This window comes from Anopheles stephensi, chromosome X (genome assembly GCF_013141755.1).
Source record: "Anopheles stephensi strain Indian chromosome X, UCI_ANSTEP_V1.0, whole genome shotgun sequence".
Taxonomy (NCBI): Eukaryota; Metazoa; Arthropoda; class Insecta; order Diptera; family Culicidae; genus Anopheles; species Anopheles stephensi.
Window position 1 is genome coordinate 1,673,148 of NC_050201.1, and position 24,091 is coordinate 1,697,238.

Here is a 24,091-nt window from a genome sequence, read left to right on the forward strand (position 1 = left end):
AAAAACCCTTTGGTTGAAGTCTTAAGCATTTGATCCCTGTGCATACGCACTGTGCAGTTGTGATAACTCCTGGCCAGGTTAAATGCGTAATGAATATGATTGGCGATCATTACATTCAAAGAAACCGAAGCGTTCCAAAAACATAACGCACCGAACCGTGTTTGTTCTTGGCCGATTAGATAACTTTGACTTTGATGGGTGACGGGATCCGGGTGATGATGATAATGTGCAAAACTTCACCCTCCCCCCCCCCCCTTTCCCCCTCACTGTATGTATGTAAAATGACTGGTAATAGCTCTGGGATTGTAAAATTCTTTTGAAACTATATCTAGCAGCAAGATACAACCAAGAGGGGATTGATTTGATCTATATGGTTTGTGTCATATAGATAAGAACATGCATGCAAGGGTCTTTCGGCTACGTTCACTATATACAAACCACATCACGAAGCGACGAATGTCACCAGCGAAAATGTGTTTATTTCGTTCCCTTTATTTGCAAAATGATTGATTTATTATTCTGTAAAAAATATGTGACTCATGGAAAACAACATCCACAAGAGGGCATTACAGCTTTACGATAAGCGAAATCAGCTAGTAGAAAGTAGTTACACTAAACTATATAAAAGCAATCTCATTACCGGGGACGCAGCACAGTACCGACAAGTAACGCTTATCGCGTGGAACCCGAGAAAAAAAAGCCTGAAAATGGTGTTTCTTCATGGACAGTGGAGCTCGCTCGTGCTCAGTTGTTTGACGGTAATGGTTGTCGGTGGCTTTGAGGTGTCAACGACCATCGAAAAATGTCCACCGCCACGGTGCGTTACGTACGAGGAAATCAACACGCTGTGGGCAGATCCGAGTCCGGCCCACTTTCTGCAGTGTCGTCCGCTGCAGAACGGTACCTGGGCGCCGCAAAAGATGCCATGTGCGGTTGGCACACTGTTCAGCTTCAAGCAACAGGTATGCGTGCTGGAAATCAACTGGAATGCCGAATTGAGCGGGTGCATCAAGGCAGATACAAAGGCACCAAGCTGCGGTGAGCCGAGCTGTGAGACGTATGAGCAGATCAATACGCTTTGGGTGCATTCGCTGAAGGAAAAGTTTTACCAGTGTCGGCCGGCACCGAACGGTACGTGGGTACCGCAGGAAATGCTTTGCCCGACTGGTACACTGTTCAGCTTTTATCATCAGGTGTGTGTGGTTAAATCGATGTGGAAAGATTCCTGCTCGCAAACGTAGCGCAGGGCATGTGTAGAATGCGGCAGTGACAACAGTGGAGTAATTATTCCTTGGTGTGTGTGTGTATGTGGAAAATATACAAATATTGAATAGTAATCTGGTTTCGTTTTTATTTATTAAATATGGCATCAAGTAAGGTCCACCTATGCTCGATAGTCTCTGCAGCAAAACCGCTTGGTTTGGTACCGTTGCAGCCAGCATTGAAGAAATTGCTTTAAGCCTTGCACACTAACAACCCCCTGCATTTCGCCCAGTGCATGTTACTAATGCACGAAAAATTGCCCTGCCAATGGGTTTTGCACTCCAGTAAACGATCGTAACAAAGTGGTTACCGGTGAGCACTATTTTACGGTTAACCGTCGTGAGATTTTTGTTTTGCTGCACACTACTGATAAACTACCGGGCGTCTCCATCCACCAGGCGCTTCCATCATTCGTCGCTGTAGAACAAAAGACGTAGCTAGAGGTGATTTTTTCTTTCAAAACGGAAAAAACCCAAGAAAGAAAAGTTACAGAAGTGGAAGTAGAAGAAGTAGTTACAAAGAAACAAAGCGATAGAGGTGCCTGCTGCCATGAATAAAATGTTTGAAGGTATAAATAATATCTTTCCCTGGTTGCTGTATCTTCGAGGTGTTGGATGCTTCAATGAAAGTGCAAGGGATGAAGTTACACACGGTGAGCAATGGTACGAACACGCAAAATCGTTGCTTTGCCCTTGCAACGCGCAACAGTGCGGTGTGTGTGTGTGTGTGGTTGTGTTGTGCACGGGATAAACACGGGCATCTGTCTCGGGTTGGGCGGTTAGTTGTTGTAACTGCCAGCATGGATGAGATTTTTCTTTCAATTGCACACGGTTTCGTTTCGTGTTGAGTGTGTGTGTGTGTGTGAGTGGATTTTATAGGGTTTCATACCTTACTTCATCAACAAACCCTTTGAGGTCGGGATGCTAGCGCGTGCCCGAGCTGCTAAATGGGGGCTTTTGATATGGTGGTGATGCCAGAAGGGAAAAACGTGTCACTGGGAGGGAGTGACGGGAGGGGAGGGGAGAGAGGGGTTGTAAGAAAATGCATCCCACCCGGTGCGGTTTTTGTTTTCTCGGTCGCACTGCGAGCTCCGTCAGGCAAACGTAATAGAATATCGCTGCACGAGCGGCGAGCAGAATGATTGCTATTATGAATTTTATTTACTGCCATTTTGGCATCGGTTCAGACTGGGGGACAGCTACAAGCGTGCAGTCGTTCAAGGCTGCTTACGTGGACGCAATGTGCGCTACGAAGCCCTTCACATCCCACCACGCATTCACGCTTGGTGAACGTTTCGTAAGTCTGTGTTGGCCTCGGCTGAACCCCTGCCATTCCAACTGGTCCATCGTTTTGCGTCGTCCAGAAGTAACCGACACACACTCACACACCTACTCGAGCACGCGCACGCGGATTCTAATGGGCCGCTGAGTGTGGTAGGGAGAACACAGATGTGTGGACCGGGTCAGCCATGGTGGCACCTTTCTTCGCTGGGGCGTGATCAAATCACGATCAGTATTACGATAGAATCGTTCCAAGCAGGGTGCAAACAGTTTTCCACCCCCTCCGCAGTTTTTGCTCGATCCGTTAGTGTGTTGAGGTTGTTGAGACTGTTTCGGGAGTAAATTTCTGTTTTGGCACGGTGTAGATTTCCGATTCCGACACCACACCAGTGGGTGGAAAACCGTGTCTCGGTTAGTGCTGGTATTCAACAGGCGGATTAATACCTGTGTGATCGCGGTTGACGACGGATCATCTTGCAAACGCGGACGCGACCTTACACTCTACTTGGTACCTACACCTTTTTCATTTACTGCTGGAGTGTGATTTGTGATTTGCTTTCTAATCGTTGTGCGTTGCTGTCGTTTTACTCTTAAGTTGTGCTGTTTAAGGGCTTGATTTTTGCAAAAGATTATTGAGTTACGGTAGGTAAATCGATTATACCAGTTATTGGACACTAGTTTTTGTTTTTTGGTGAAGCTCTCACTCTCTCTCCCTATCTGGTGGAGCTGGACAGTTGGTGAATACGTTCCGGTTTGTACGGAACACTTACCTGTGATCGTCAAGTGTGGCTTAGGTAACTTCTCTTTACTTTTGAGCACCTTACCACGAGCTGGATGTGAGCAATTACATTGTGCAACAAAAGTGAAGCATTCATTGGACACCTGCCAGACATTTTTCAAACAGGTACCACTCGACTAGGTCAACTATCAACCCTATCAGTACGGGAACTACAGTGATCTTGCAAAAACAAAAAAATAACCCTATTGGGATAGCTGGAGGAAGTTCTGATTCTTCTTCTTGGTGATGTATTTAGCCTCACAATCCTGCTACCATCAATCTACCGTTCCGTACATCTTGTGTGACCCCCACACCCCAATGTAAAACATTTCCCATTTTCACTTTCATACACTGCGAACGAGTTGAAATGTTGGATCATACAACCCCTGGACAAAGCCGTCTAAAAATAGTTTTGCTCGCTGTTTGATTCCGTTGGTGAAGTGAAAAACAAACAAAAAAAGTAAAACAGACCAAGACTCGCTCCCACCCATCATTCCATCACCGCCCAACGAATCGGTCGAAAGTTTGTGCCAAAGCCGTGGTAGCCAAATTTTTGATCGAGACTGGGCGTGCGCAAAACGGTTTGTTAAATTGTGCACACCGCTAGTCACCTGTGCGCTATTTTGCATCGACTAAAGGGGGCTAAGGTGGACAGCCGAGAAGGTTATGTGCGCCACATTAGCACTGCGCGATGTGCTTTGTTTGTGTTGCGAGAATTCGGCTAGAAGCAACCTTCTTATTTTTCACGATACTAATTAGCTGAGGTAGATATGGGGATGTCAATATAGATGAGCTCTGGTTGATGATTGAGCGAGAGGCAAGACAAAGGCGGTTTAAGATATTCATCTTTGTAACTGGCTTTATAATACCAAAATCTCCCTAAAGTTTAAATTTTAGTCTAAAGATTTCACCCACTGGAAAATGGCGCAGCAAAACCGGAATGTATGCAACATTCCCAGCTTACATCACACACACGCGCGGGATATGATTTATTGCATACACACATACCAATACAAGCTCAAAAACTGTTGATCTATCCGTGCAAGAATCCATCTTTTTAAATTTGGAACCATGATGTCATCACCATACACCTACCCCTCTACCTATATTGCAGAGGAGGTGAGGACGGAACACCTCACCCATATTCCGAGACAATCGTGGAGATCGTGGTTCTTCCTAAGCCTGAGGTCGTGTTTTTTCGTGGGCCGTGGGAGATCGGCGAAACGGAGCGAACAAGGAAGGATTGAAGTAAATCGATGCTCCCGTCGTACCGTTTTGTCTACCTGCCCATCCCATCGTTTTGTGTTCCATTCCAATGTGCAGTAACTGCGCTGTTCGTACTGCACAGATATAAATATATCTCTTCTGCGCCGCAGAGCCATTTTAATGAATGCTGCCAGAATCGAGATTCTACACCAAGGTTTGGAAGAAAGCGTATCCACTCGCTGACAGACATTATTCCCCGCATAGCCTTCCCTTTACCCCTCCTCCTCCTCCTCGTCCTCCTCCCCCCTATCCATGTAACCTTGGAACCAAACGCACACCTTCATTCCGCTACAGTCCGAGCGGATCCTGGTCATGGCACCAGGGAGAAACAACTTGGAAAGGGAAGCTTGATAGAGAAGGCGGGTGTTGAGCGGTGCAGAAACAAGGTGGGGTAACTTGGAGATTGGAATGTGGGTGGGTGGGTGTTTGTGTGCATGTGTGTGTGTGTGTGTTGGTGGTCAGTTTCGGTACCCTGGTCGGACGATGGCGATCGAGCAGTGCGCTAGTTGGCAGTGAACGCTCCGGCGATAACGATCGTATCCTTCGACAGACGCGGCTTAAGCTTTGCTGAAGTAGTTTTTCTGAAGTGAGTTTTCGGACAGTGTCTCAAAAAGCGAACCACATACACACACACACACACCCGCTACAAGGTATCAATCAATCAATCGAGCATCCGAGCATCCGAGTATACAGCAGAATTTCAATCCAGGCACCACGAACGGAACGATCAAAGTGGCGACAGTTTTCAGAACTTGAGCCAGAACATTTCACCGTAGGTGCAGGAAGTTTTGGGGTAGTGAGGAGTCTTCCTGGAAGTGTGAACGTATAATTAAAAAGTGTTTGAGTTTTCTTTCCTGCTTTGAACCTGCAGTGATTTGAATGATAAACTCTGAGTGACTTCTTCAATTGCTGGAACAGTGCCAAGAAGCAAATAAAAAAACGATACATTCGTACCAACCCAAAACCAGTAGTGAGGCAGGTTTCGCTGGCTGCAAATCGTAAAGTTTGTTCGCCCTCCATTAGGCTCGTACCGGACCTTTAAATTGGCCCTGGTTCGGCACCCGGTTAACCATGGATCACGATCTCCACTGTTCGTCCACGTCGGATGTGGAGTTGATTTATTTTTAGCCCGGGAACACATTTGGTCCGGGCCGGAATGCCGGAGTTTTCGTTTCAACCGTTCCTGATGTGTAGGTGGACCTCACTCTTCTCCTCCTCCTACCCCCCCCCCTCTCTCTCTCTCGTCGTATTTCCACCTGTCACCACTATCCCCGCGTACAAGTACGTTCGTGTGTTGAGGGTCGTTTAGTATTTCAAAACTGAGTCTCGAATGTAGACGAGACATCTTTCCACTATTTCATCACCGATCGTGTGCACACACACACACACACATGTGTGCATGTGGAGAAAATTTTTGAATGCAGCAAACGGAACAGCTCTGTGAAATATCTCTTTAATCGTAGGAACATTATTCATCAGAAGTTCATAGTTTTACACACGTAGCTGGCTCACGAGAGGCCACTTGTTGTCGTTCGGCCACACGGTGTGGCACTGGTGAGACAGTAACGAATGGTGCTTTGACGAAACAATCGGATGAAACAAAAGGGCCACACGGACACACAATGGAAGTGTGAACTCCTTTCATGGTGTGAAGGGCTAGGAACGAGTTGGTGTTTGATGTGCCCTTTTTTCACACCTCTGAACGGTCAGGTAGCAATGGGGGTTGTTTTTATGTATGTGTTGTGGTGGTTTAAAATAATGAACCAACCCACTGGCTCTTTTTTCTGACTACACTAGCCCTAGTGGAGTTAAGTTGGTGCATGTGCTTTGCGCTTGCTCTCGGAAACTCGCTCAAACACGGCTTCAATCACGGACGTGTCAATTGCAGTGCTGATGCTGTTTAAACACCGCATTCGAGAGAGAGAAAAAGTAGCGGTGGTGTACGAGATTCTGCTCACGTTCCTGTACACCCGTCTTCAAGAACAGGAGCGCCTGTTGGGCTGCTGCCGTAAAGCAACCATTGCCCGGGCTGCCCATTGTCGTACCGTGCTGTTACGATTCCAGCCCGGCGAAAGAAAACTTTCGAGCGTTCGAGTCGGAATGGCAAAACCGGACAGTGGATGGGGAAAAATAATTTAATGGAGCACACTTCAATGGGTACGAGTCACTTATCACACGGCCATGGACGGTAGAGCGCGCAGTGCAAGAATGGGAGCTCATTTGAACGTGCTGGTAGTGCTGGAAGCTTGAGCTCGAGGTCAAATATTTGTTGCACCATTTAAAACAATATTCGCATGCATCGTGTGTGTGTGTGTGAGTGGCCTTCTACTCGAATGCAATCAATTACACATCAAAACCATTCTGGTATCTCTGCACGGTGAGCAGCTGTCCACTACATGCACGATTGCGTTGTGGGCGCTCGCTCAAGCACACAAAGTAAACACTCGATTGCATACCTTTAGGCGCTCGAAACTTTGCTTCCGTCGTATTCGGTTGCATTCGCGGGTTTGCTTCTTTTTTTGTTTGTTTTTGTGCACTTTTTAAATATTGATTCAAACAGCAGCTGGGTGCTTTTACGAGCAAAAAAAAAGTTAGCTTCGATGAGGAAAAAAAATTAGGATCTTTCCTTCGGTTAGCATGGACAGCCAAGTTTCCTAATGTCCCGCGCAGTGATTGATTGACGGTTCTGTGGCTTGCTATAACGCTGACTGACTACAGTTTTACCACATTAATTCCGGTCAGTTTCGGTTCAGTTTTTTGTTTGTTTTGCCCTTCTTTAAAGCTTCTCTGCTTCGTAGCGACTTAGCAAACCGAAAAGCGGAAAAGCAAAACCCGTGCTCCGTTTTCGTTCAATTAAGATAACGAGCATGGATGGGACTCAGTGTGTGCCGAGATTTGTCCTCACATCATTAATCTCAGATCTGAGCCAACCCAAAAGCGGTCAACTGGCGATCCGAGAGAGAGAGAGCGAGAGAGAGCGAGAGAGAGAGAGTCAAGTAAATTTCGTTAATCAAATTCCTGCCACAATGTAAATGCCCCTTGTGGAAATGGCGAGCGTGAAGTGATTTGTCACAGCAATTAAAACACGGCGACGGGCCCCCTTTTGTTTGCGCGTGTGCAACAAGTTGCCGTGCGAAGGGTGCGAGCTGTTTGGACGTTGCTGTCAAGTGGTTGAAAATTAAATCGCTTCGGAAAGCTTGTCGCTGTTGAACATTTAATCATTTTCATAGTGTGAAGCCGGGTGTGTGTGTAAACAGGGATAGAGGTTTTCGGTTTTAGATGCTTGGGCAGTGGTCTATTAGAAATAAGCGAACCATTTAAAGACCACCGCCTCCTAAGCTCTTAACACACGGTTACACCTTGTTAAATTAGTGCTGTAATGATTTTCTTTAAATATTCTTTCTCTTTCTCTCTTCTTATCCCATCCTGATTCCAGCGAACGAAACACTCGACTAGAACAGATATTCAAAATGTTCAAGAACCATCTTGCTATGATTGGCATGAATGAGACGCCAAACAAAAAGGCCAAGTTTTGGCAGTCATACATCAGATCCTTGAAGGGTAAGTGTGCAAAGTTCGGCGTAAAGTATCCATCTCACTGCTCGCAAGAATCACTCCATAATTAACAAATAAACGAAGTTTTCGAGGAATTTATCTTGACTATGCTAGGCCTTAAGGAAAAGCTACCCATGCCCGCACATCCGTACTAACGCCTTACGCTCGGGTTTTTCGCAGGATCCGATGATATTCGTGCACACGACACACCGGCCTACCGGCGACCGATCCTGCTGTTCGACGAACCGGACACTGCCGTCGGTCGCATCAACTCGCCCGGCTACCACTACTTGCCGGTGCACCGGGAAACCTACGGCTACTCGCCCCGGCCAATCTACGACCATCACTACACGCGTTCGCAGAGAGCACGTAAGTCAAACATAATACCATTCTCGTTTGCAACCACACACATACACACAGGCACCCGCACACATCGCTTCTTGCTCGGCAGAAGCGCAATTTTCCGTTCCGTGTTCCGATTAATATGCAAATCGTTCGAAGTGCGACCACCTTTAAAACCCGGGTCGATAGCATCTTTGCTAATTACTATTCTACAGAATATTTATATTTGTTCGGCACAAACGGACCGTTTTTGCACGGTTCTCGGTAAAATTAAGTCATTTTGCGTTCCTTGTTACGCGGGTTCTGGTTCGGTGGCAGGCCGGGTGAAATTGGTTTTAGAATCGTATTTTCGGTAGCGCAGTCAGCAACAAGTGCTTTTCGAGCGAGCAACCGAAACGTGGTTTTTGTTATGGCTGCCGTACATCGCTGTACCAGTGGACGGTGAGATCCGGTTCGAAAGGTTTGCGTACGGTTGCGCCTGGTGATATGCAATTTCGGTCGGTGATGGTTTTAAAATTTAATATCCTTTTTCTTTTGCTTTTGCTATAGTTTCAATGCTGTGGGATTGCAATTTTATTGCGATGTTAAGTAACTTTCATCACTACTGGATGGCGGAAGACCCATTCAACTCAATCTGTAATAAATGTAGCCCACGCAAGGCAATGCACATATTGCAGTCCCTTATACAACTATACAAAGAGTTAGCGCAGTCGAGCACCTCTTGAGGAAGGAAATTAGGGATAAGAGCTGTTGAAGTCTTTCCATAACTTTCATAAAATATTTTAATATGATTGCCATGTGTTAGAACTCTTCACTACATACTGAAACACTGTTTTTATCTATCTCTCCAAATATGAGATTTAATCACCAAAAAAAAAGCCACCGCACGGTATAGTTGTGTTAGGCGTCGTCATTATTAGGAAAAGCAATGCACCCACATATTTACAGCCTCCGTCATAAATTACGCAACCAGAATGAACGAATTATTTAGTCCGGCCGAAAATTCCCCGAATGCCAGTAAAGTCTCTGTACACAAAATGCAAAATGCTCACCGTGCCAAAAATTGCCCTCTTAAAAATTGTGCATTTGCATAGCTTCGGCGTAACTTACACTTACGCGCACACACACCCACACGTAGACAGCATAATTCCATTGTTAATAATTTTGCACAATGTTTCGGTGGCTGCTGATTAGTGAAATTTGGTGAACAGATTTATCACGCTACAGTCGAGTGGCGTGATGTAATTACACACCACAGCCAGCATCGAAGATCGCTTGCCGCCTATCAGAACCATCCGAATATAAATTAATAACATCCAATAATAAACGATCGGAGAATGTACCATTTTGCGCAAGTGACAACAGTAATAATACACACAAAAAAAAAAAAGAAAATTCTCCCCCGGCGCACGAGAATCCGAACGCTTTGGCGGTGCATTATAATTTTCTCATTATGATTCGATTTATTTGCCCATTTTCCAGCAAGCGTAAACAGACTGGCCGATGCCGAGAAAGCCTGGGCTGACCATTTGGAGCGGATGCGGGAAATCGACCGCAGGTAAGTTTGCTGTTGCAAAACGCCATCAATAGTCCCTCCCACCCCCCCTCCCCCCTCCCCCTCGGATGGACCCTGCATCCATTTTGCAACTTGATCCGATTTTATGTGTAATCCCAGCAGCGACCGAACGACAGTGGGTATGAATTGAAAACTCGGGTTTGAAAAATGTTGCAGCCTGATGAAACTTTTGCCACAAGTACGGCCCGTAGCATCGGTGGCTTACGAGGCAAATGAATGGTGTGCTGCACCAACACCCACCGGACTATTTGTGCTTCAATTGTGATAATCGTGCAGCACAAAATTATCTTCATTAGCTTATTTGTTGCCTTTTTACAACAAAGCTTTGATTAAGATTGACACCGACACCGGACGGCGCGGACACCAGACAAAAGAATGATGTATTTCTCCATCTTTTCCCTGTTTCACACGAACGCTATCTCACTCTCTCACACACACTCAAGCTCGTTTGTAGTAGACATTATGAGAGAAGGAAGTAACCAGCAGCAACACAAAAATCGGTAAAGCATCCCTCCCTGCAAGGCGCTCGATGGCGAGTGGGGATAATTTAATTCAATTCAACCCACGCCATAATCCAGGCCATCATGATACCCCCAGGGCGGTCGAACCGCTCGGGCAGAAGTAAAACGACTCGGCAGGCGCACACACCGAAACACAGCCGGGCACAAAATTCCAAAACCATCACGGTTTTGCGGGCGAACCACTTCACGCCAGAAACTCTTCCCCGTTTCGTGGCAAACTTGTCCCTCGAGGGATGGTGGTGAGATGAAAAAAACAAATCTCGCCCTTCTTCCTTTGCTTCTTTTGCTGGTGATAGTTTTGCCGGCGGGAATGGAAATGCAAAAATTAGACGAACTAGGAAGAGCGCGAGAGATCGAAAGAGCGAGCAAAAAAAAAATAGGAAAGAATTATAATACAGTTCAGCTGGCTGTTCACGGTGAACTTTAAGTGTAAATTGTACCGACATGAAGCTGAATACACATTTTCGTTAGTTGCGCTGGTAGCGGACTTGTGTGGGAAGGCTCAAAAAAATTTCATTGGAAAAAAGGGAGGCAAAATTTGTTCAGTGCCGGCAGGTTTCGGTGCGTCCTCTGGGAGTGCAATGCATTCGTCCCGGTGAAAGGATATTGGTTTGTTTGGCGAGCTTCACCAAAATGATAAAGCTTGAATCACGGTGTGCGTATGGAATGTCAGTTCAGTGGCCACAAAATGGTGAGTTTTAACGATTGGCGGCTCAACCTCAACTAAGGAATATCCCTGAAATACTGGACTTGTGTCCTCCCTCGCTGATCATGTGGACGAACTTAGGAAGGCTTTATGGACTGGGTTGTCCGGAGTCAGTCTCATGACAGAACTAGCTCACCAGAGCCTGGTAGAGTAATGCGCTACACAATAGTCCTATGCAGACCTACATACGACTAAGACGACCTGTTTTTGGACAGAGTCAACGTCTCAAAGCCGAATAAGAGTTCTTTGACAATAAGGACCTGAGTACCGGACAAATAAATCTTGGCAAAAGAGTTAAATTTTTTGTTCTGCATGATTTGTTAACCTCTATGCTCTAGCCAACGAATAGCTAAAGTATCGGTTTTGAGAACTTTTCTGGAGAAGACTCGAGCATACCAATAGGAACCAACCTCTTTCTTGACGGATATCGACAAGAAGTTTCAGTCTTCCAACTCAAGTTGTGGTAGATCCAACTTTTTGTGCATCCTCAGTCGTACTTTTCACCATTTAAGTTTCTCTCCCACGACCACTATGCGCGACTATTTGTAAGGCGTGCTCCCCGAGGCACCATCCACACCGTTTCTTTCACCAAAATCATTCTCAGCATCGCGTCACGTCCGTGTGTCAAGTTGAAGACTGGGTTAACGGGGAGTAAGAGAAAAACAAGTTTAAACGAAGCACCAACCGGGAAACGCCAGCGCAGAGTGGCGACAACTTTTGTCACCATCCCACTGATCTTATCTTATTTAGTCATCAAAATAGCGGAATGGAAGCTACCAGCGCACGCTGGCTTTGCTGGGCTTTATGGTTCCGGGCCCGGGGTAAATTAAAAACCCGAAAGCAAAACTTCGCTCAGCAGGACTTTCGAGGGCTGACGGTGCGATTGAACTGGAACGACGATGAGCCGACGAGCAGCAGCGGCAAGGTCGTAAAAGCAAAAGAATAGGAAAAAAGCACCCAAACACACACACCATTTAATAACGCAATAGACGCAGCTTAACTATTTTATATCTGTTTTTTATTGCTTTTCTGGCCGTGCCCGATCCCCGCTGGTGACTGGTTCGTGTAGTCTGTATCTTACCATTGTTGTTTTCTTCTTCCACTTCGTGTGCTTTCTCTCCCCGCAGATATCCATCGCGCTACGGACTGTACCTCAAGGACAAACCAAGCCAGGTAGTGTTTCCGCAGGAGATGGAGTACGAACCGGAGACGAAGCCGCTCTACTCGACGCTGCACTAAGCGACGGAAAGCGACGACGCTAAACAGCTTACTGAACTCTCCCGAATACTGCTTCCATCCTGACAATGTTCCATATCCTTCCAGCTCCCGTAAGACTATCAATAGTCAATCAAATATCAATGTTCCCGTTGCCCCCAACATCCGCCCACCACACGCACGCACCGCAGATACACCGTAAGGCGAACGCTACCACTGCACCTGGATGAATATGTAAAGCAGGCCCGTGTATCAAGCGAACAATGTTGACGGTACGGTAATCCGGGGCTCCTTCCCCGTGTACCAGACAGAGTAGCTGGCAGAGTGGGGCGTGGCGTGTACTCCTTTCAAAGTATTCAGTCCCACCAATGCCCCAAAAAAAAAAAAGCGAAGTCCACCATCACCCCATACCCAAAAACAGCACACAAGAGAGAATTTATTAAAAATCTCAATCATGCGTAATCACTAACAGTTATTGATGATAATGTTTGAACGACGGAAGGACGAACGCTATTGTGTATTATTTTCTGTGCCTTTCTTTTTTATTTCTCTTTTGCATAAACGATTTCTAAATATCCCATCTAGAGACAAAAAATGTTAAAAATGAAACCAAAAAAAAAAACAACAAGATGTATGAATAAACTAAATGTAAAAGCGTAAGAGAAGCGCCTTCCCACATAAAGAAACAAAAACGATAGAAAGAGAGAGAGAGAGTGAGAGAGAAAATCGAGAAAAAAGAACAGTATCAGAATTGAAGGTATTATTGTTAGCAGCAGGTTGAACGTTGAAGCAGATGTAACAGGTAGATCAGACATTTTCACTCTACTCATACACACACACACACACAAACACTCGCACAGACAAAGATTTTTATACAGACATAGTCACACATACACACATAGAGACACAGAAACACATGTACTCAAGTTATCTTATAAATGGCCACCTTCAACGTTTCAAGATGGCCTCCGTTTCAAGATGGGTTGAGGATCAGGTTCGAGGGTTCATCACCACATGCCGCCTCTATAATTACTTAATCACACAAACACATAGTAAAAAAAACAGCAATAATAGAGAGAAAGAGAGAGAGAGAGGAGGAGGAGAGTGAAAGAAAGAGAGAGCAGTTGAATATTAGCAATTTTTACATAACCTCTAAACGTCGTTATAACCCTACCAACCAACTACCGTCAACAGCCCCGTCAAGCCACCCTTCATCACGCTATCGTCCCGTTTCGTTCCCCATCCGCCACACCGGACCATAGCCCGGGAAATTGGCCCGGTGTGATGCGAGCGCCCTCTAGCGTGAGCGAGAGAGATCGTGTTGGGATCGTATTGGCACGATACGAATCTGTATGTGTGTGCGTGTGTGTCCAGTGTACGTGGGCGTGTGTGTGTTTGAATGTGTGTAAGGCTTTCGCGCAAAAGGTTAATAATATGACACTGCAAAGAGCATGTATTATGTTAACAAAAACAGAAAAAGCAAAATGGAAAACATAACAAACACAACAAAACAATTTGCAAAATAAAACAACAACAACAACAACAACAGCTACACACAGACGTACTAGGTTATGAGGGGAGGAAGAAGGGGGAGGAAGTGGGGGAGAGGTTGAAGGAAAATAAAAAGGGCTATGTGGTGATGGCTCTTGAAAGAAGCGTTATAATAACAATTGTCGAGATAAAATCTAAAAAAAAGCACAAAAAACTACACGAAAAGATAATTTCAAATAAAATGGATCTGAAAATGAACCAAACCAAAAAAAAAAAAACAGACTGAGACTCAACATTGAAAGTTTATTGGTTTTGCACAGTGGAACGGCGAGTAAAACATTTGGCACTGATACCGTATTCATCATTTTCAAATTGGTCATCGTGCCCTACATTCCTTGTTTTTTTTTGTTTGCGCGCATCTCAATATCCGCCATTAATTATTCGCTCAAAAATTTTGCAATCAATTGTTTGCACCCGCTACCAAACTCGTCCTTTTTTTCCTGGACGCGGACAGCAAACGGACGCGGCGAGCGTAAATTGAAATATCCCACCAAACGATGGACTCATTAAAATGGGACAGCGAATGAAACTTCTCCCCAGTTTCGGGCCACAGTGAATGAAGTGTGAGATGGGGTGGGATGGGGAAATAGGGAGAGGGGACGGGTTGGTTGTCCCGTTGCCCCATCCTGGCATGGTTCGGTTTGTGGTTTTAAAGAATATCCTTAAAAGCATGCGAACCGTGTCCCGGCGCACAATGGGCAGTCGTGAATAAATGTTGAGATAAACTTATGCTGCTAGAGTTTCAGTTCCATACAAAAATATTCAACAGAGTACAACTTTGTGTTAACAACGTTTTGCGATTTTTTTTTTCACTTTACCGAGGCTTTTGAAACTATTTTGATCAACAGCTATTTAAAGCGGAAGTTTTAATTAAATTACTTTTCATTTGCAGTCAGCGACCAAAGGATAATGCATTGAGAAAATCGTTAATTACGTAAAAAATCATATTTTGGTAGTAAAAATAATGGAGGCGCCTAGTATCTATGGAGACGCCTAGTGTCGATGGAGACGCCCAGTGTTTTGTGAATCTAGTTGAACAGTACATTGCAAACCACAACTTATATCACATTTTCGAAATTTTGCTTTACATTAAAAGTAAGAAAATATATTTTAAAATACAAAAACCAAAAATATTATATGCTGCTCTTAAAATCCTACAGTGTTTTGGATCTATCGCAATTTTTTCTCACCACCAAACACCCACCGTGCACAGGTGGCAGATGTGGTGCAGCTTGAAACTTCAGCGATTCTTTTTTTGGCTTTGCTGTCGCACTCTTATCCCGTCCAGCATGCCACGATTTGGCCATAACAATCGAGTCAGGAAAAGGGGGATATAAGTGGTGCCGAGCGAACATTTGCACTGATCTCGTAAGAAGCGTAACATTTTACGGGCAAACCAAGAAAAACAAAGGGAATAAAGGGTAGAAAAGCATGAAACCATCCCACCTTCCGATCGCAGCAAAAGTGTGTGTGTGTGTGTGTGTGCGTGTGGTCGATCAAAGTCGTTCGTTCACCACCTGCAAAACCTGTAAATTATTCCAAGCCATCGCACTATATCCCGGCTGCTGAACCGCCACCTTTCATCCCCTCCCCTTCAGACGCCAATCAGATGTGCGTAAGGGTGTGAAATTTGAAGTTTTTCGCCCCCGGAATTTTCTCATCCCCCTTCGTTGCCGATACTGGTCTGAGGGGGGGGGGGGGGGTTTCATCCCGCTTTCTGCTTTATTGAGCAGAACAACCCTTCGCATTCTTCAGCTGGTAGAGGAATGAAAGCGGGTGGTTTTTCATGGAGTTTTTTGTTGTTGGTTTGGTCGCTTTTCCAGGGTTAGTGTTGCCTTCGCGCATCGCGATTATTTAATCACATAATGATTGCGGTACAGCTTAAGCTTGGTTGGTGCTTTCCGTGGAAAGCTTGCGGTCGCAAATTGATTAGATTGCTTCGTAAGGGGCAAAAAAAAAGTCCGCCCGCGTTATTACGGTACAGGCTGACGGTGATGGCCGCTGGAACGTTGTGCTTTGTTTTTGCTCTTATTTGAGAGACAGGTGCTAGTGTTTTTTTTGGTGATGGGGGGACCATGGGGAGGGTGGTTGGAAGATGACTTTTGAATGAACTCATTCAACCTCCGAGTCCGAGGACCGAGTGCCATTGGACTGATGTGAAAAGCTAGGCCAAACCCTGACTGGACCTTGAATGGTGAAAGTTGAAATCAAAAATCATTTCACGAAACGGTGGCGGACCCCGGGCCAGGCCCGACTGCACTTGAGTGCCACTTGAAGATTCCGTTTGATTAGAAGCGCAAGATGGAAGACAAACAGCAGTCATAAGACAACAAGACAAACAGATCGGTGCTTGTGGTACGTCGTCCGTCGGTCGTACGTTAAAGCATGGCGCCGGCACCGGTGTCAATCAACACAGCCCCGACCTGCTGGCTAACCATTCGCTACCACACAAACCACCATCCAGGCTAACCCCCTCCCCTTTCCCCACCTTCGGGGGGTGTTGAGCCAGGCCTTTCGACAGGCTTTCGTATTACATTATTATCGTTCGTTTTGGAGCTTTCCGTTTCGGAAGAAAACACCGCCAGCTGCTTGGTCGAAAGATTGCTGGCTGGTGCCGTGACCAGGATACACAACACGGTATGTTCGACCGGTGGTAGGAAGGATTAGGTGTGTTATATACTGGCCACACGGACAGCACGAGTCTACTGCGAGTGCTGCTGAACATTACTCCTCCCCCCCCCCCCCTTGCAAAAGCCACCCCCGCCTCCACCCCCTGTCTTCAGTGGCAAACACCGGCGGACTCACTTCCGTATCCTGATGAGTTAAGTGGTTTGGAGCTAAGTTTTGTGGCTGGCTGGAAAACACATTCCGTCCCCAGGTTTCCACCCCAACTTCGTTCGATAAACTGCTTCCCGGGCCGGTGGAAATGTCCAGATAAAACAACTCACAGCAAGCACTTGCTCCAGTAAACGCCAGTCGACGGGAAATGAAGTTTTTTGATACAGCAGTACCGCAGTCGCGGTCTCGGTGGCAAAAAAAAAGTGAAGAAATGGTATAAATCTGAAACTCTAAATTAGAATTGGAAATCCATCCTCCTCTTTTCCCTTCCCTCCCCCCCCCCTCCCCTTCCTTCACTCGAGAAACGTTCAATCCATCAAGAAAAAAAAGAAAAGTAAGGAAAGAAAGCAAAGTTAGTCCGTCCGGCGAGTGCGTTCTTCCGGTTATCAAACCGCCTCAAAAACCGAACCGAAATTCAATATCAGAAACAGGCAAATGGAAGGAAGAAAAAGTGCTGTTACAATTTTTCCTTCCTTTTCTGTAACAAAACAAAATGGCAGCAAAAAAAAACTCTCCGGCTGCTAAACCCCTAAACCATGGGAGAGTTTAGCGGTGGTGTGCACCTTTCTGGCGGGACGGCCGTCGTGGTTTTAAGCAATGGTTTTTGGCACAAATTTACGACGAGCGCGCGCGCGGCGTTGAATCGGTGGCACCTTTTCACTTTGGAACTTTTATGAGTTTTGTCGTCCCTTCCGTTCCGTCCCTTCTCCACGCTTCTCGTCACCTCTTAAATATCGACAAAGGCAAACTTTCATTCGACGAAAGTTTTACTGCCAGGCAGATGGCGGTGGTCGGCCCCGTTTGTTGATTGGAATATGCGAGCAAAAGGTGTGCGCGTGTGTGTGTGGTGTAGTGTTAGGATCACTTCAACAACACCCATCCGTTTTCACCGGTCTTCACTTTCCTCCCATTACAAATTGCGGTTGCTGTGTGACACCGACACGTAATGGAGCCCAACAGTTGTGCTAGGAAAAGGGAGGGCATAACACAAGACGGGAAAACTTTTCCACCCCGGGCTGGTTGGCCGTCCGGCCCCGTTCAAGGTTGCCTGCTGCCGATGGAACCTGCTGAAATGCAGGCAAGGGAGCTGAGCTGGGACAGAGACGAGAGTATGGAGAAGCATTTTCCAATTAGTCGTACGGTTGAATGCCACTTGGAAACTCAGTTCAAAACAAAAAAAAAAATCCCAACAGGAAAGGCTAGAAACTCGATTGGTTAAAATACTTGCGCTTTGTTGCTTATTGTTGATCATTGGTTCTATTTTTTTTTTTTTTGGATCCCCTTACCGCGCCACGAATCCGTGAATCCGATAATTGAGGTAAGAATGAGCTGTAGTAGTCATTAGCAGAATGCACAATGCTTGGGGTGGCGTGTTGAGCTAATGGGATGGAAAGCTAAAGAAACCGAAAACAACGTCATCCGGAAAGGTATCATTTCAATCATCCAATGTTCGCCAACTGTCGTTGCACGAGCATAGCGAAACTATTGTGTTCCGGGGAGGAGAAGAAAAAACTCGCTCAACTACACAAGCGGACACAACCTGTTGGACGTTGGGAAAGTCCTACCGCGATACACCCGGTAGGCTTTTCTGTTCCTCTTTGTTTTCCTCACGTTGAGAGGTTTGGATTGTTTGTGGTGTTTTTTTTTTGCTTTACTTGGTAGCACTCAATTGATATTACCTTCCTGGTTCTCGTCCCCTCCTCCTTCAGACCACCACTAGTCACACAGAGACACAGACACACACACACACAAGAAAAGAGAAAAAGAAGCATCATCAAAGTAACTGGTAACAACAGCCATTTTCCTCCCTCAGAGCAAGTACGGGAACCTGTGCGTTTCGTTCCTGGGCTGATTTTTCTATGTGTTCCTCGGTGTGTGTGTGTGTGTGTGTGTGTTTTTTGTGTGTGTTTGTATGTGTCTGTTATTGAGACAACATCTGTTGCACACACAATTCCGGAACACGATGCCTCATAATAACGAAACGCACCAGGCTCGTTGGCAAGTAAAGCACCAGGCGCCTCCATCAGGCACAAACCGGTCCAGAATTTGCTTTATTTTGCCTTTCCGATCGGTTGCAAAAGTTGAAGAAAAACAGCACACCACCATGTTTGTGTGTGTGTGTGTGTACGGTGTGAAAGAGAAAGACACAAGAAGCATAAGAAAAAAAATCAATCATACACTTTCCTCGAAGCGAGAATACGCTTTCTCCTGTGAAAAGCATTGCATACATGCCGGGCGCAATCGATCTTCCGGGCAAAGTGGGCCATAATTCTGTCCAGTTCCTTTCCCGCGGGCTTCCCCTTGTTTTCACCCCGCTTCAGCTTCATCCCGAAAGGCGGAAAAAAAGGTTTGCCAGCCTTTATTCCTGTGTCTTGTGCGCTGCAACACGAACGAACGAATTCGCCGTATTTTCAACGGCACAAGATATAACCATGAATATTAATGAGCAGCGCCGGGCCGTACCGGGTTGACCCGGTGGGTGGGGGAAAGGGAAAAGGTCAGGAATCTCGTAATATGTTCTGTTTTGGTTGTCTTTTATCCCCCATCTTCAGCCGTCAGTTCCACGGAACGTGAAAATGTTGCTCCTGAGGTCGGCCGAGATAGAAACAGCCGCCTGCATCGTAGACTCACCGGTACGACACCGGTGCCTCAAACACAAGCACTGGGGTAAAATTACTTGTTATGATTATTGCATCCGTAACCTTTTTCTCGCTCGATCTTTTAAGTGATTTCAATCCGATCCACTGGCACAGATAAAATGCTGCCGTTCGATCGTCCACTGGACCGGACGAAGTGAGTTGTTGTTCAGTTCAGTTGTTTATTTATTTGTTCCTTTCTTCGCCACCAGATATTAGAAACACACCGGGTACAATGCGGAAGCATAATGGAGAAACGCTGGAATGCGGTGTAGCAAACAGCCGGCTTGTTAAGACCGTAAGCGAACGTTCGTCAGCACTGGCCGCGTGTATCGTGACCATGCACCAGCCCAGATTGGATGAGGAAAGTTCGCAAATGAGCAGTCTCTGGGCGAGGGAACGATTATCAGGCTCGATCTCGATACTTCCTTCCGAAGTGTGTGTGCGACAGGCGTACGTAACTTCGATGAATTGTTCGTCGGGATACGCAAATCGGTAGTTTGTCCTACTATTCGTTCATTTTTATGATGTCCCTTGTTTGAGCTATCTCGCATTAGATCTCTCTCTCTCGCTCTCTCTCGCGATTGTTCGAACATTTGCCAATTAATTCAAACATTCGATTCGACCGGCCGGAAAACGGAAAAGTTGTTATCCGCATGGCAAACGACCATTTTCTTGCTTTTGCGTTCGTCTGTTGTCCCATCGACCGTTCAATTGAACACTTGCACAGTTTTACGACCGACCGGTCCCTTTCGTTATGGTCCCGTCCCGATTAACTCGTTCCGAATGTGGATTCGAGCAGTTTGGCGCCAGTAGCGGTAACTACCGGCACGCTGCAGTAAACGGAAACGAGTTTGGTGCTCATCCCCTTAGGGGAAAGGGAGAGTTTTACATTGTATTGGAAGATGATGAGATGATAAAGCGTTGCTAGGGCTGTCGGCTCTGTCGGCGATGACTTCGAAAAAGACGAATGTTCACAAAATGGCTATGAAATGCGAAATTGTAGACAATTGGAATTTAAAGAGATAAAAAGCTCCGGCAAAAATAGACTAGAATCAGGACTTGACGATCTAGCTCGAGGCCCACTCCTCCGTTGGTGATAGGAAACAGTTTCTTCCATGTGGAACTTTATCCATAAGGCATATGGTTCCGAATATTTGGAGCTCTGAGAGATTCCTGAGCACGTGATGTTTGAGTACCTTCAATGATGTGAAGTCAAAGATGAATTGACTGTGAATATTTCCACCCTGATGTAGAAAACCGAGGCATTAACAGAGATCTCAGGTGGACCTCGGAACTAGGCCAACCTGAGAGTCTAGCAGCTCAAAAAGCTGTCAGTTAAGAGAACCGTGAGCTCAACGAAGATCTCGGCTGTATACTGTAGCGACTTTTAACCTCTGTTGAAGAACATGCTTTCGAGACAGGCATTACACCACAGTGGAGAACTGGCAAAGAGTCTCATTAGCGATTCAGTGACCAAGGACAATCCTGAAACTAAGATCTTCGAACACCTCACCAATCAAACTCTGATGATCTCGTTAATGCTGCCAATGTTTGGTGGGAGACTCATCAAGAATTTAGTTGGCAAAAATCCCTACGTCTTATTATTCTTTTATCTTGAACCGTATATTGCTTCAAACTTGGAGACTCTTCTATGTCTATGTCCTCTAAGGGGTTGTTCTCGTTCGATGTCCTGTTCGCTATTTGACAGAGCACAACCTCTCCGACCAGGAATAATTATTCTTCAGCCAGTTTTCCCGCTACCAAATGTGTGTCCATACTATTTCTTCTTTGAATATCAACAGAACACCGGACGGCTTACCATCCGCTTGCTCGTTCTGGGAAACGTTATCCGAATAGTAAAACCTAGCGAAGAATCGCCCAAGAGCTTCGGTGAGCCAACAAAATTTTATTGCTCCTCCCCCCCCCCCCCCCAAAAAAACAAGATCTCTCAGCGCTTAGCGTCGGTCGCACGATCAAATTATCGCAATTACCTTCCCGGCTCAGGCGCATTAGTGGAAAATGGTGCGTTTAAGAGGTGTACCGAGATGCCCCGGAGCCTTTTACGTGAGCCGGGGCCATCGGTGACGGGCGCAAAACGGCTCCGGGGCTCTTCATTTTAATAATGGAAGAAAAAAGGGAGCCCAACCTGCCCATGCCCATAAGAACAGTAGCCCATTAAACCTCTCTCTCCATAGTCGCTTCGCTTTTGCTTGTCGGATTTTTTTTGCTTGCTGTTCTGGATGCTGGAAACGAATGGACAAGTTTGTCACGTCGTTGTCAAAGCCGTCGATTTTCACCCGCCCCGTGGGCTTATTGCTTCATCGTCGCGCAGCAAGGCACGTTTTTCTTTTGGCCACTTTCGAGACAGCCCTCCTGTCCTCCCCAAAAGCAACGATCGTTTGCCCGCCCGAAGGGTCGTAATTTGCATTTACGCTGTCGAGGCCCGGTGGAAAATTATCCACGATGGCTGATTTCACCTTCGGCACGCCGGTATCTTTCACTCAGCCTCTTGCTTGGTCGTAGCTCCAACGTCACCCACCCAAACAGACACTCACACACACACACATACTTATACTATATTATTGGGAGCTAATTTGCTCTCCGCACACCGATTCTAGATGCCATCAGTTCGTTTCCTCGAAAGAAGTAGACGGGACGACTGGAGAAAAAAGCTACAAAAAGAATCGTTTCTCAACGGTGGTTCTATAGCGGTGGGATGGAGGTGGAGAGTGGGAGGTAGAGTATATATTCGAAATGACAAAAACAAAACCAAAAACAAAACATGGAGAAAGAAGGAAAGGCACCAAACATGGCTACTTTAGGATGACGATGTCCTAACAACCTACCATTTGCTTGCGTGGGTCTGGGAAGAAAAAGTGAAGAAAAGAACTGCTAACGAAGCATTTTAGAGCGTGAAGGAGAGAAAGAGAGAGAGAGTAAGAGATAGAGGGAGAGGGATAGAGAGAGAGAGGCTAGAGAATTCATTAAACCGTTTTTTATGCGGTAAGCCCCGGGAAGCACGGACGCTTGTGTTGCGCCTTTTTTGGCCTAATTTTTGCTTTCAACTCATCCCTCCTCTTCCTCCCACCCCCACTCCATCACCTTTGCGCTCATCTTTTACGACGTCTTGCGATGGTCCGACGTCGACCATCAAACAAAAATTAGCAAATTAACATTTACACTCGACCGGGTCAGCGGCAGTTAGGTTCGTTTCTCTCGGTCTGTGTGTGTGTGTGTGTGCGTGTGTTGTTTGGTAGAAAGATTTCGTGCCATACAAAACGCCCCCTACAACAGAAGTGGCCCGAACAAAAGTACACTCAATAATGGGTATAACATTCCCGCCCACAACCGTGCACCGCCCAGGCACGCCATCATAAAACGAGGGCTCATATTTTCCGACGCATTATTTCCTGACGCCCTACGGTCCCATGGAAATTGTTCTCGGGCCTCGGTACCAGTTTGAGAACGATAACCGCTTGGCCGGGCGCAACCGGTATCGACTGCTTGTGCTCGATTGGCTTTCCTTTCGCAACTCCAGCTTCCGATAGGCGCAGGCGATAAGGAAAAAAGGTGCGAAAAAATCCAATCCATCCTACTTTTCTTTTGCCCTCGCACACACACACATACACAGAAAGCGTGCTTTACGATTAGTTTGCTAACGTTTGTACGCTCGAGCTCCGTGGCCTGATTGCAATGCCGAAGCGTTATTCGCTTGAAAAAAATAACGGCTGGTGTACCAGAATAGCATAACTTTAGGCGCGCAGCGCGAATAAGCTAACGAGCGACCGGGCAAGTTGGCACCGAGTAACCAGTGTCACGCATTAAATTATCTTAACGACATCACTAGCCTTCTGTGACCTAGCTACCACCCCCCCCCCCCCCACCTTTCACCCTCCTCCCCCCCACTATACTCCTCCTCGCGTCTCACCTTCATCAACTTCCATCCTTTTTTTGGTCTCTTCAACAAACATCTTCAACAAGCGAGGTCCGGGCAGAACCCGAAAAAAAAAACAAAACACTTACCCTCCCATTTTTTCTCGCCCTTCATCCCCTCCTTCCTTTCTCGCCAATTTCAACGATATCATGCCAACAATCCATAATGCGAGCCAACGGAAGCGACACTAACCGGATTTTTGTTTCGCCTCATGTCCGGGTACTGATCCGTTCCGCCATTTTAGGTCACCTAGTACAGCTAGATTTCGTTTGCTCAACTTCTCCCACAAGTGGGGTTTTTGTTCCAAATTGTTTGCGTGCGTGCGTGTGTGTGTGTGTTTCTTTCCTCTCGATTTCGCTTTCAGCTTCATTTATTCGGCCACGAGCCACGACTTCCTTACCCTTTCCATTTAACCTGTCATCTTACCTTCCTGCCCGGTGTGCGTTCTCGCCAAACATCCCCTTGATAAGTGGCCGACCGGTGGACGCGGAAGCGGGAAATTTTTGCACCACCAGGCAACGCTTCGTTTTATTGTGCCGTTTCTGGATCTTTCTTTCCGTGTCTTACCGTGTCTCGGGTTCTCGGGTTCTCGCCAGCGGAAGTAATTTGGACGGTAATAAAGCATAA

General features: G+C 46.2%; 2 protein-coding genes across 8 annotated transcripts; both read left to right on the forward strand.

Annotated features, from left to right (window-relative positions):
• The first annotated feature begins 655 nt into the window (after window positions 1-655).
• On the forward strand, window positions 656-1,337 carry LOC118503168. Its single transcript, XM_036036135.1, has one exon. The coding sequence runs from the start codon at window positions 708-710 to the stop codon at window positions 1,239-1,241; it is 534 nt and encodes a 177-aa protein (XP_035892028.1). The 5' UTR covers window positions 656-707; the 3' UTR covers window positions 1,242-1,337.
• A 1,375-nt stretch (window positions 1,338-2,712) lies between these two features.
• Window positions 2,713-14,271, forward strand: LOC118503174. 7 transcript variants are annotated; one of them, XM_036036196.1, is made up of 6 exons: window positions 2,766-3,051; window positions 8,024-8,148; window positions 8,323-8,511; window positions 9,967-10,042; window positions 12,415-12,460; window positions 12,611-14,271. In XM_036036196.1, exons 2-6 carry the CDS (start codon window positions 8,058-8,060, stop codon window positions 12,617-12,619), a joined length of 411 nt encoding a protein of 136 aa, XP_035892089.1. In that variant the 5' UTR covers window positions 2,766-3,051; window positions 8,024-8,057; the 3' UTR covers window positions 12,620-14,271. The 7 variants fall into 7 exon arrangements, with proteins under 7 accessions (XP_035892050.1, XP_035892089.1, XP_035892065.1 ...); XM_036036172.1 differs by adding an exon at window positions 3,139-3,185 and having other exon boundaries at window positions 2,768-3,051; window positions 12,415-14,210; XM_036036189.1 differs by lacking the exon at window positions 2,766-3,051 and adding an exon at window positions 5,018-5,173.
• The last annotated feature ends 9,820 nt before the right edge of the window (window positions 14,272-24,091 follow it).

Coding starts and splice junctions, on each gene's coding strand:
- LOC118503168 (XM_036036135.1), top strand. CDS start 708: ATGGTGTTTCTTCATGGACAGTGGAGCTCGCTCGTGCTCAGTTGTTTG.
- LOC118503174 (XM_036036157.1), top strand. CDS start 8,058: ATGTTCAAGAACCATCTTGCTATGATTGGCATGAATGAGACGCCAAAC. Junction 8,149..8,322: donor ATACATCAGATCCTTGAAGG/GTAAGTGTGCAA, acceptor GGTTTTTCGCAG/GATCCGATGATATTCGTGCA. Junction 8,512..9,966: donor CACGCGTTCGCAGAGAGCAC/GTAAGTCAAACA, acceptor CCCATTTTCCAG/CAAGCGTAAACAGACTGGCC.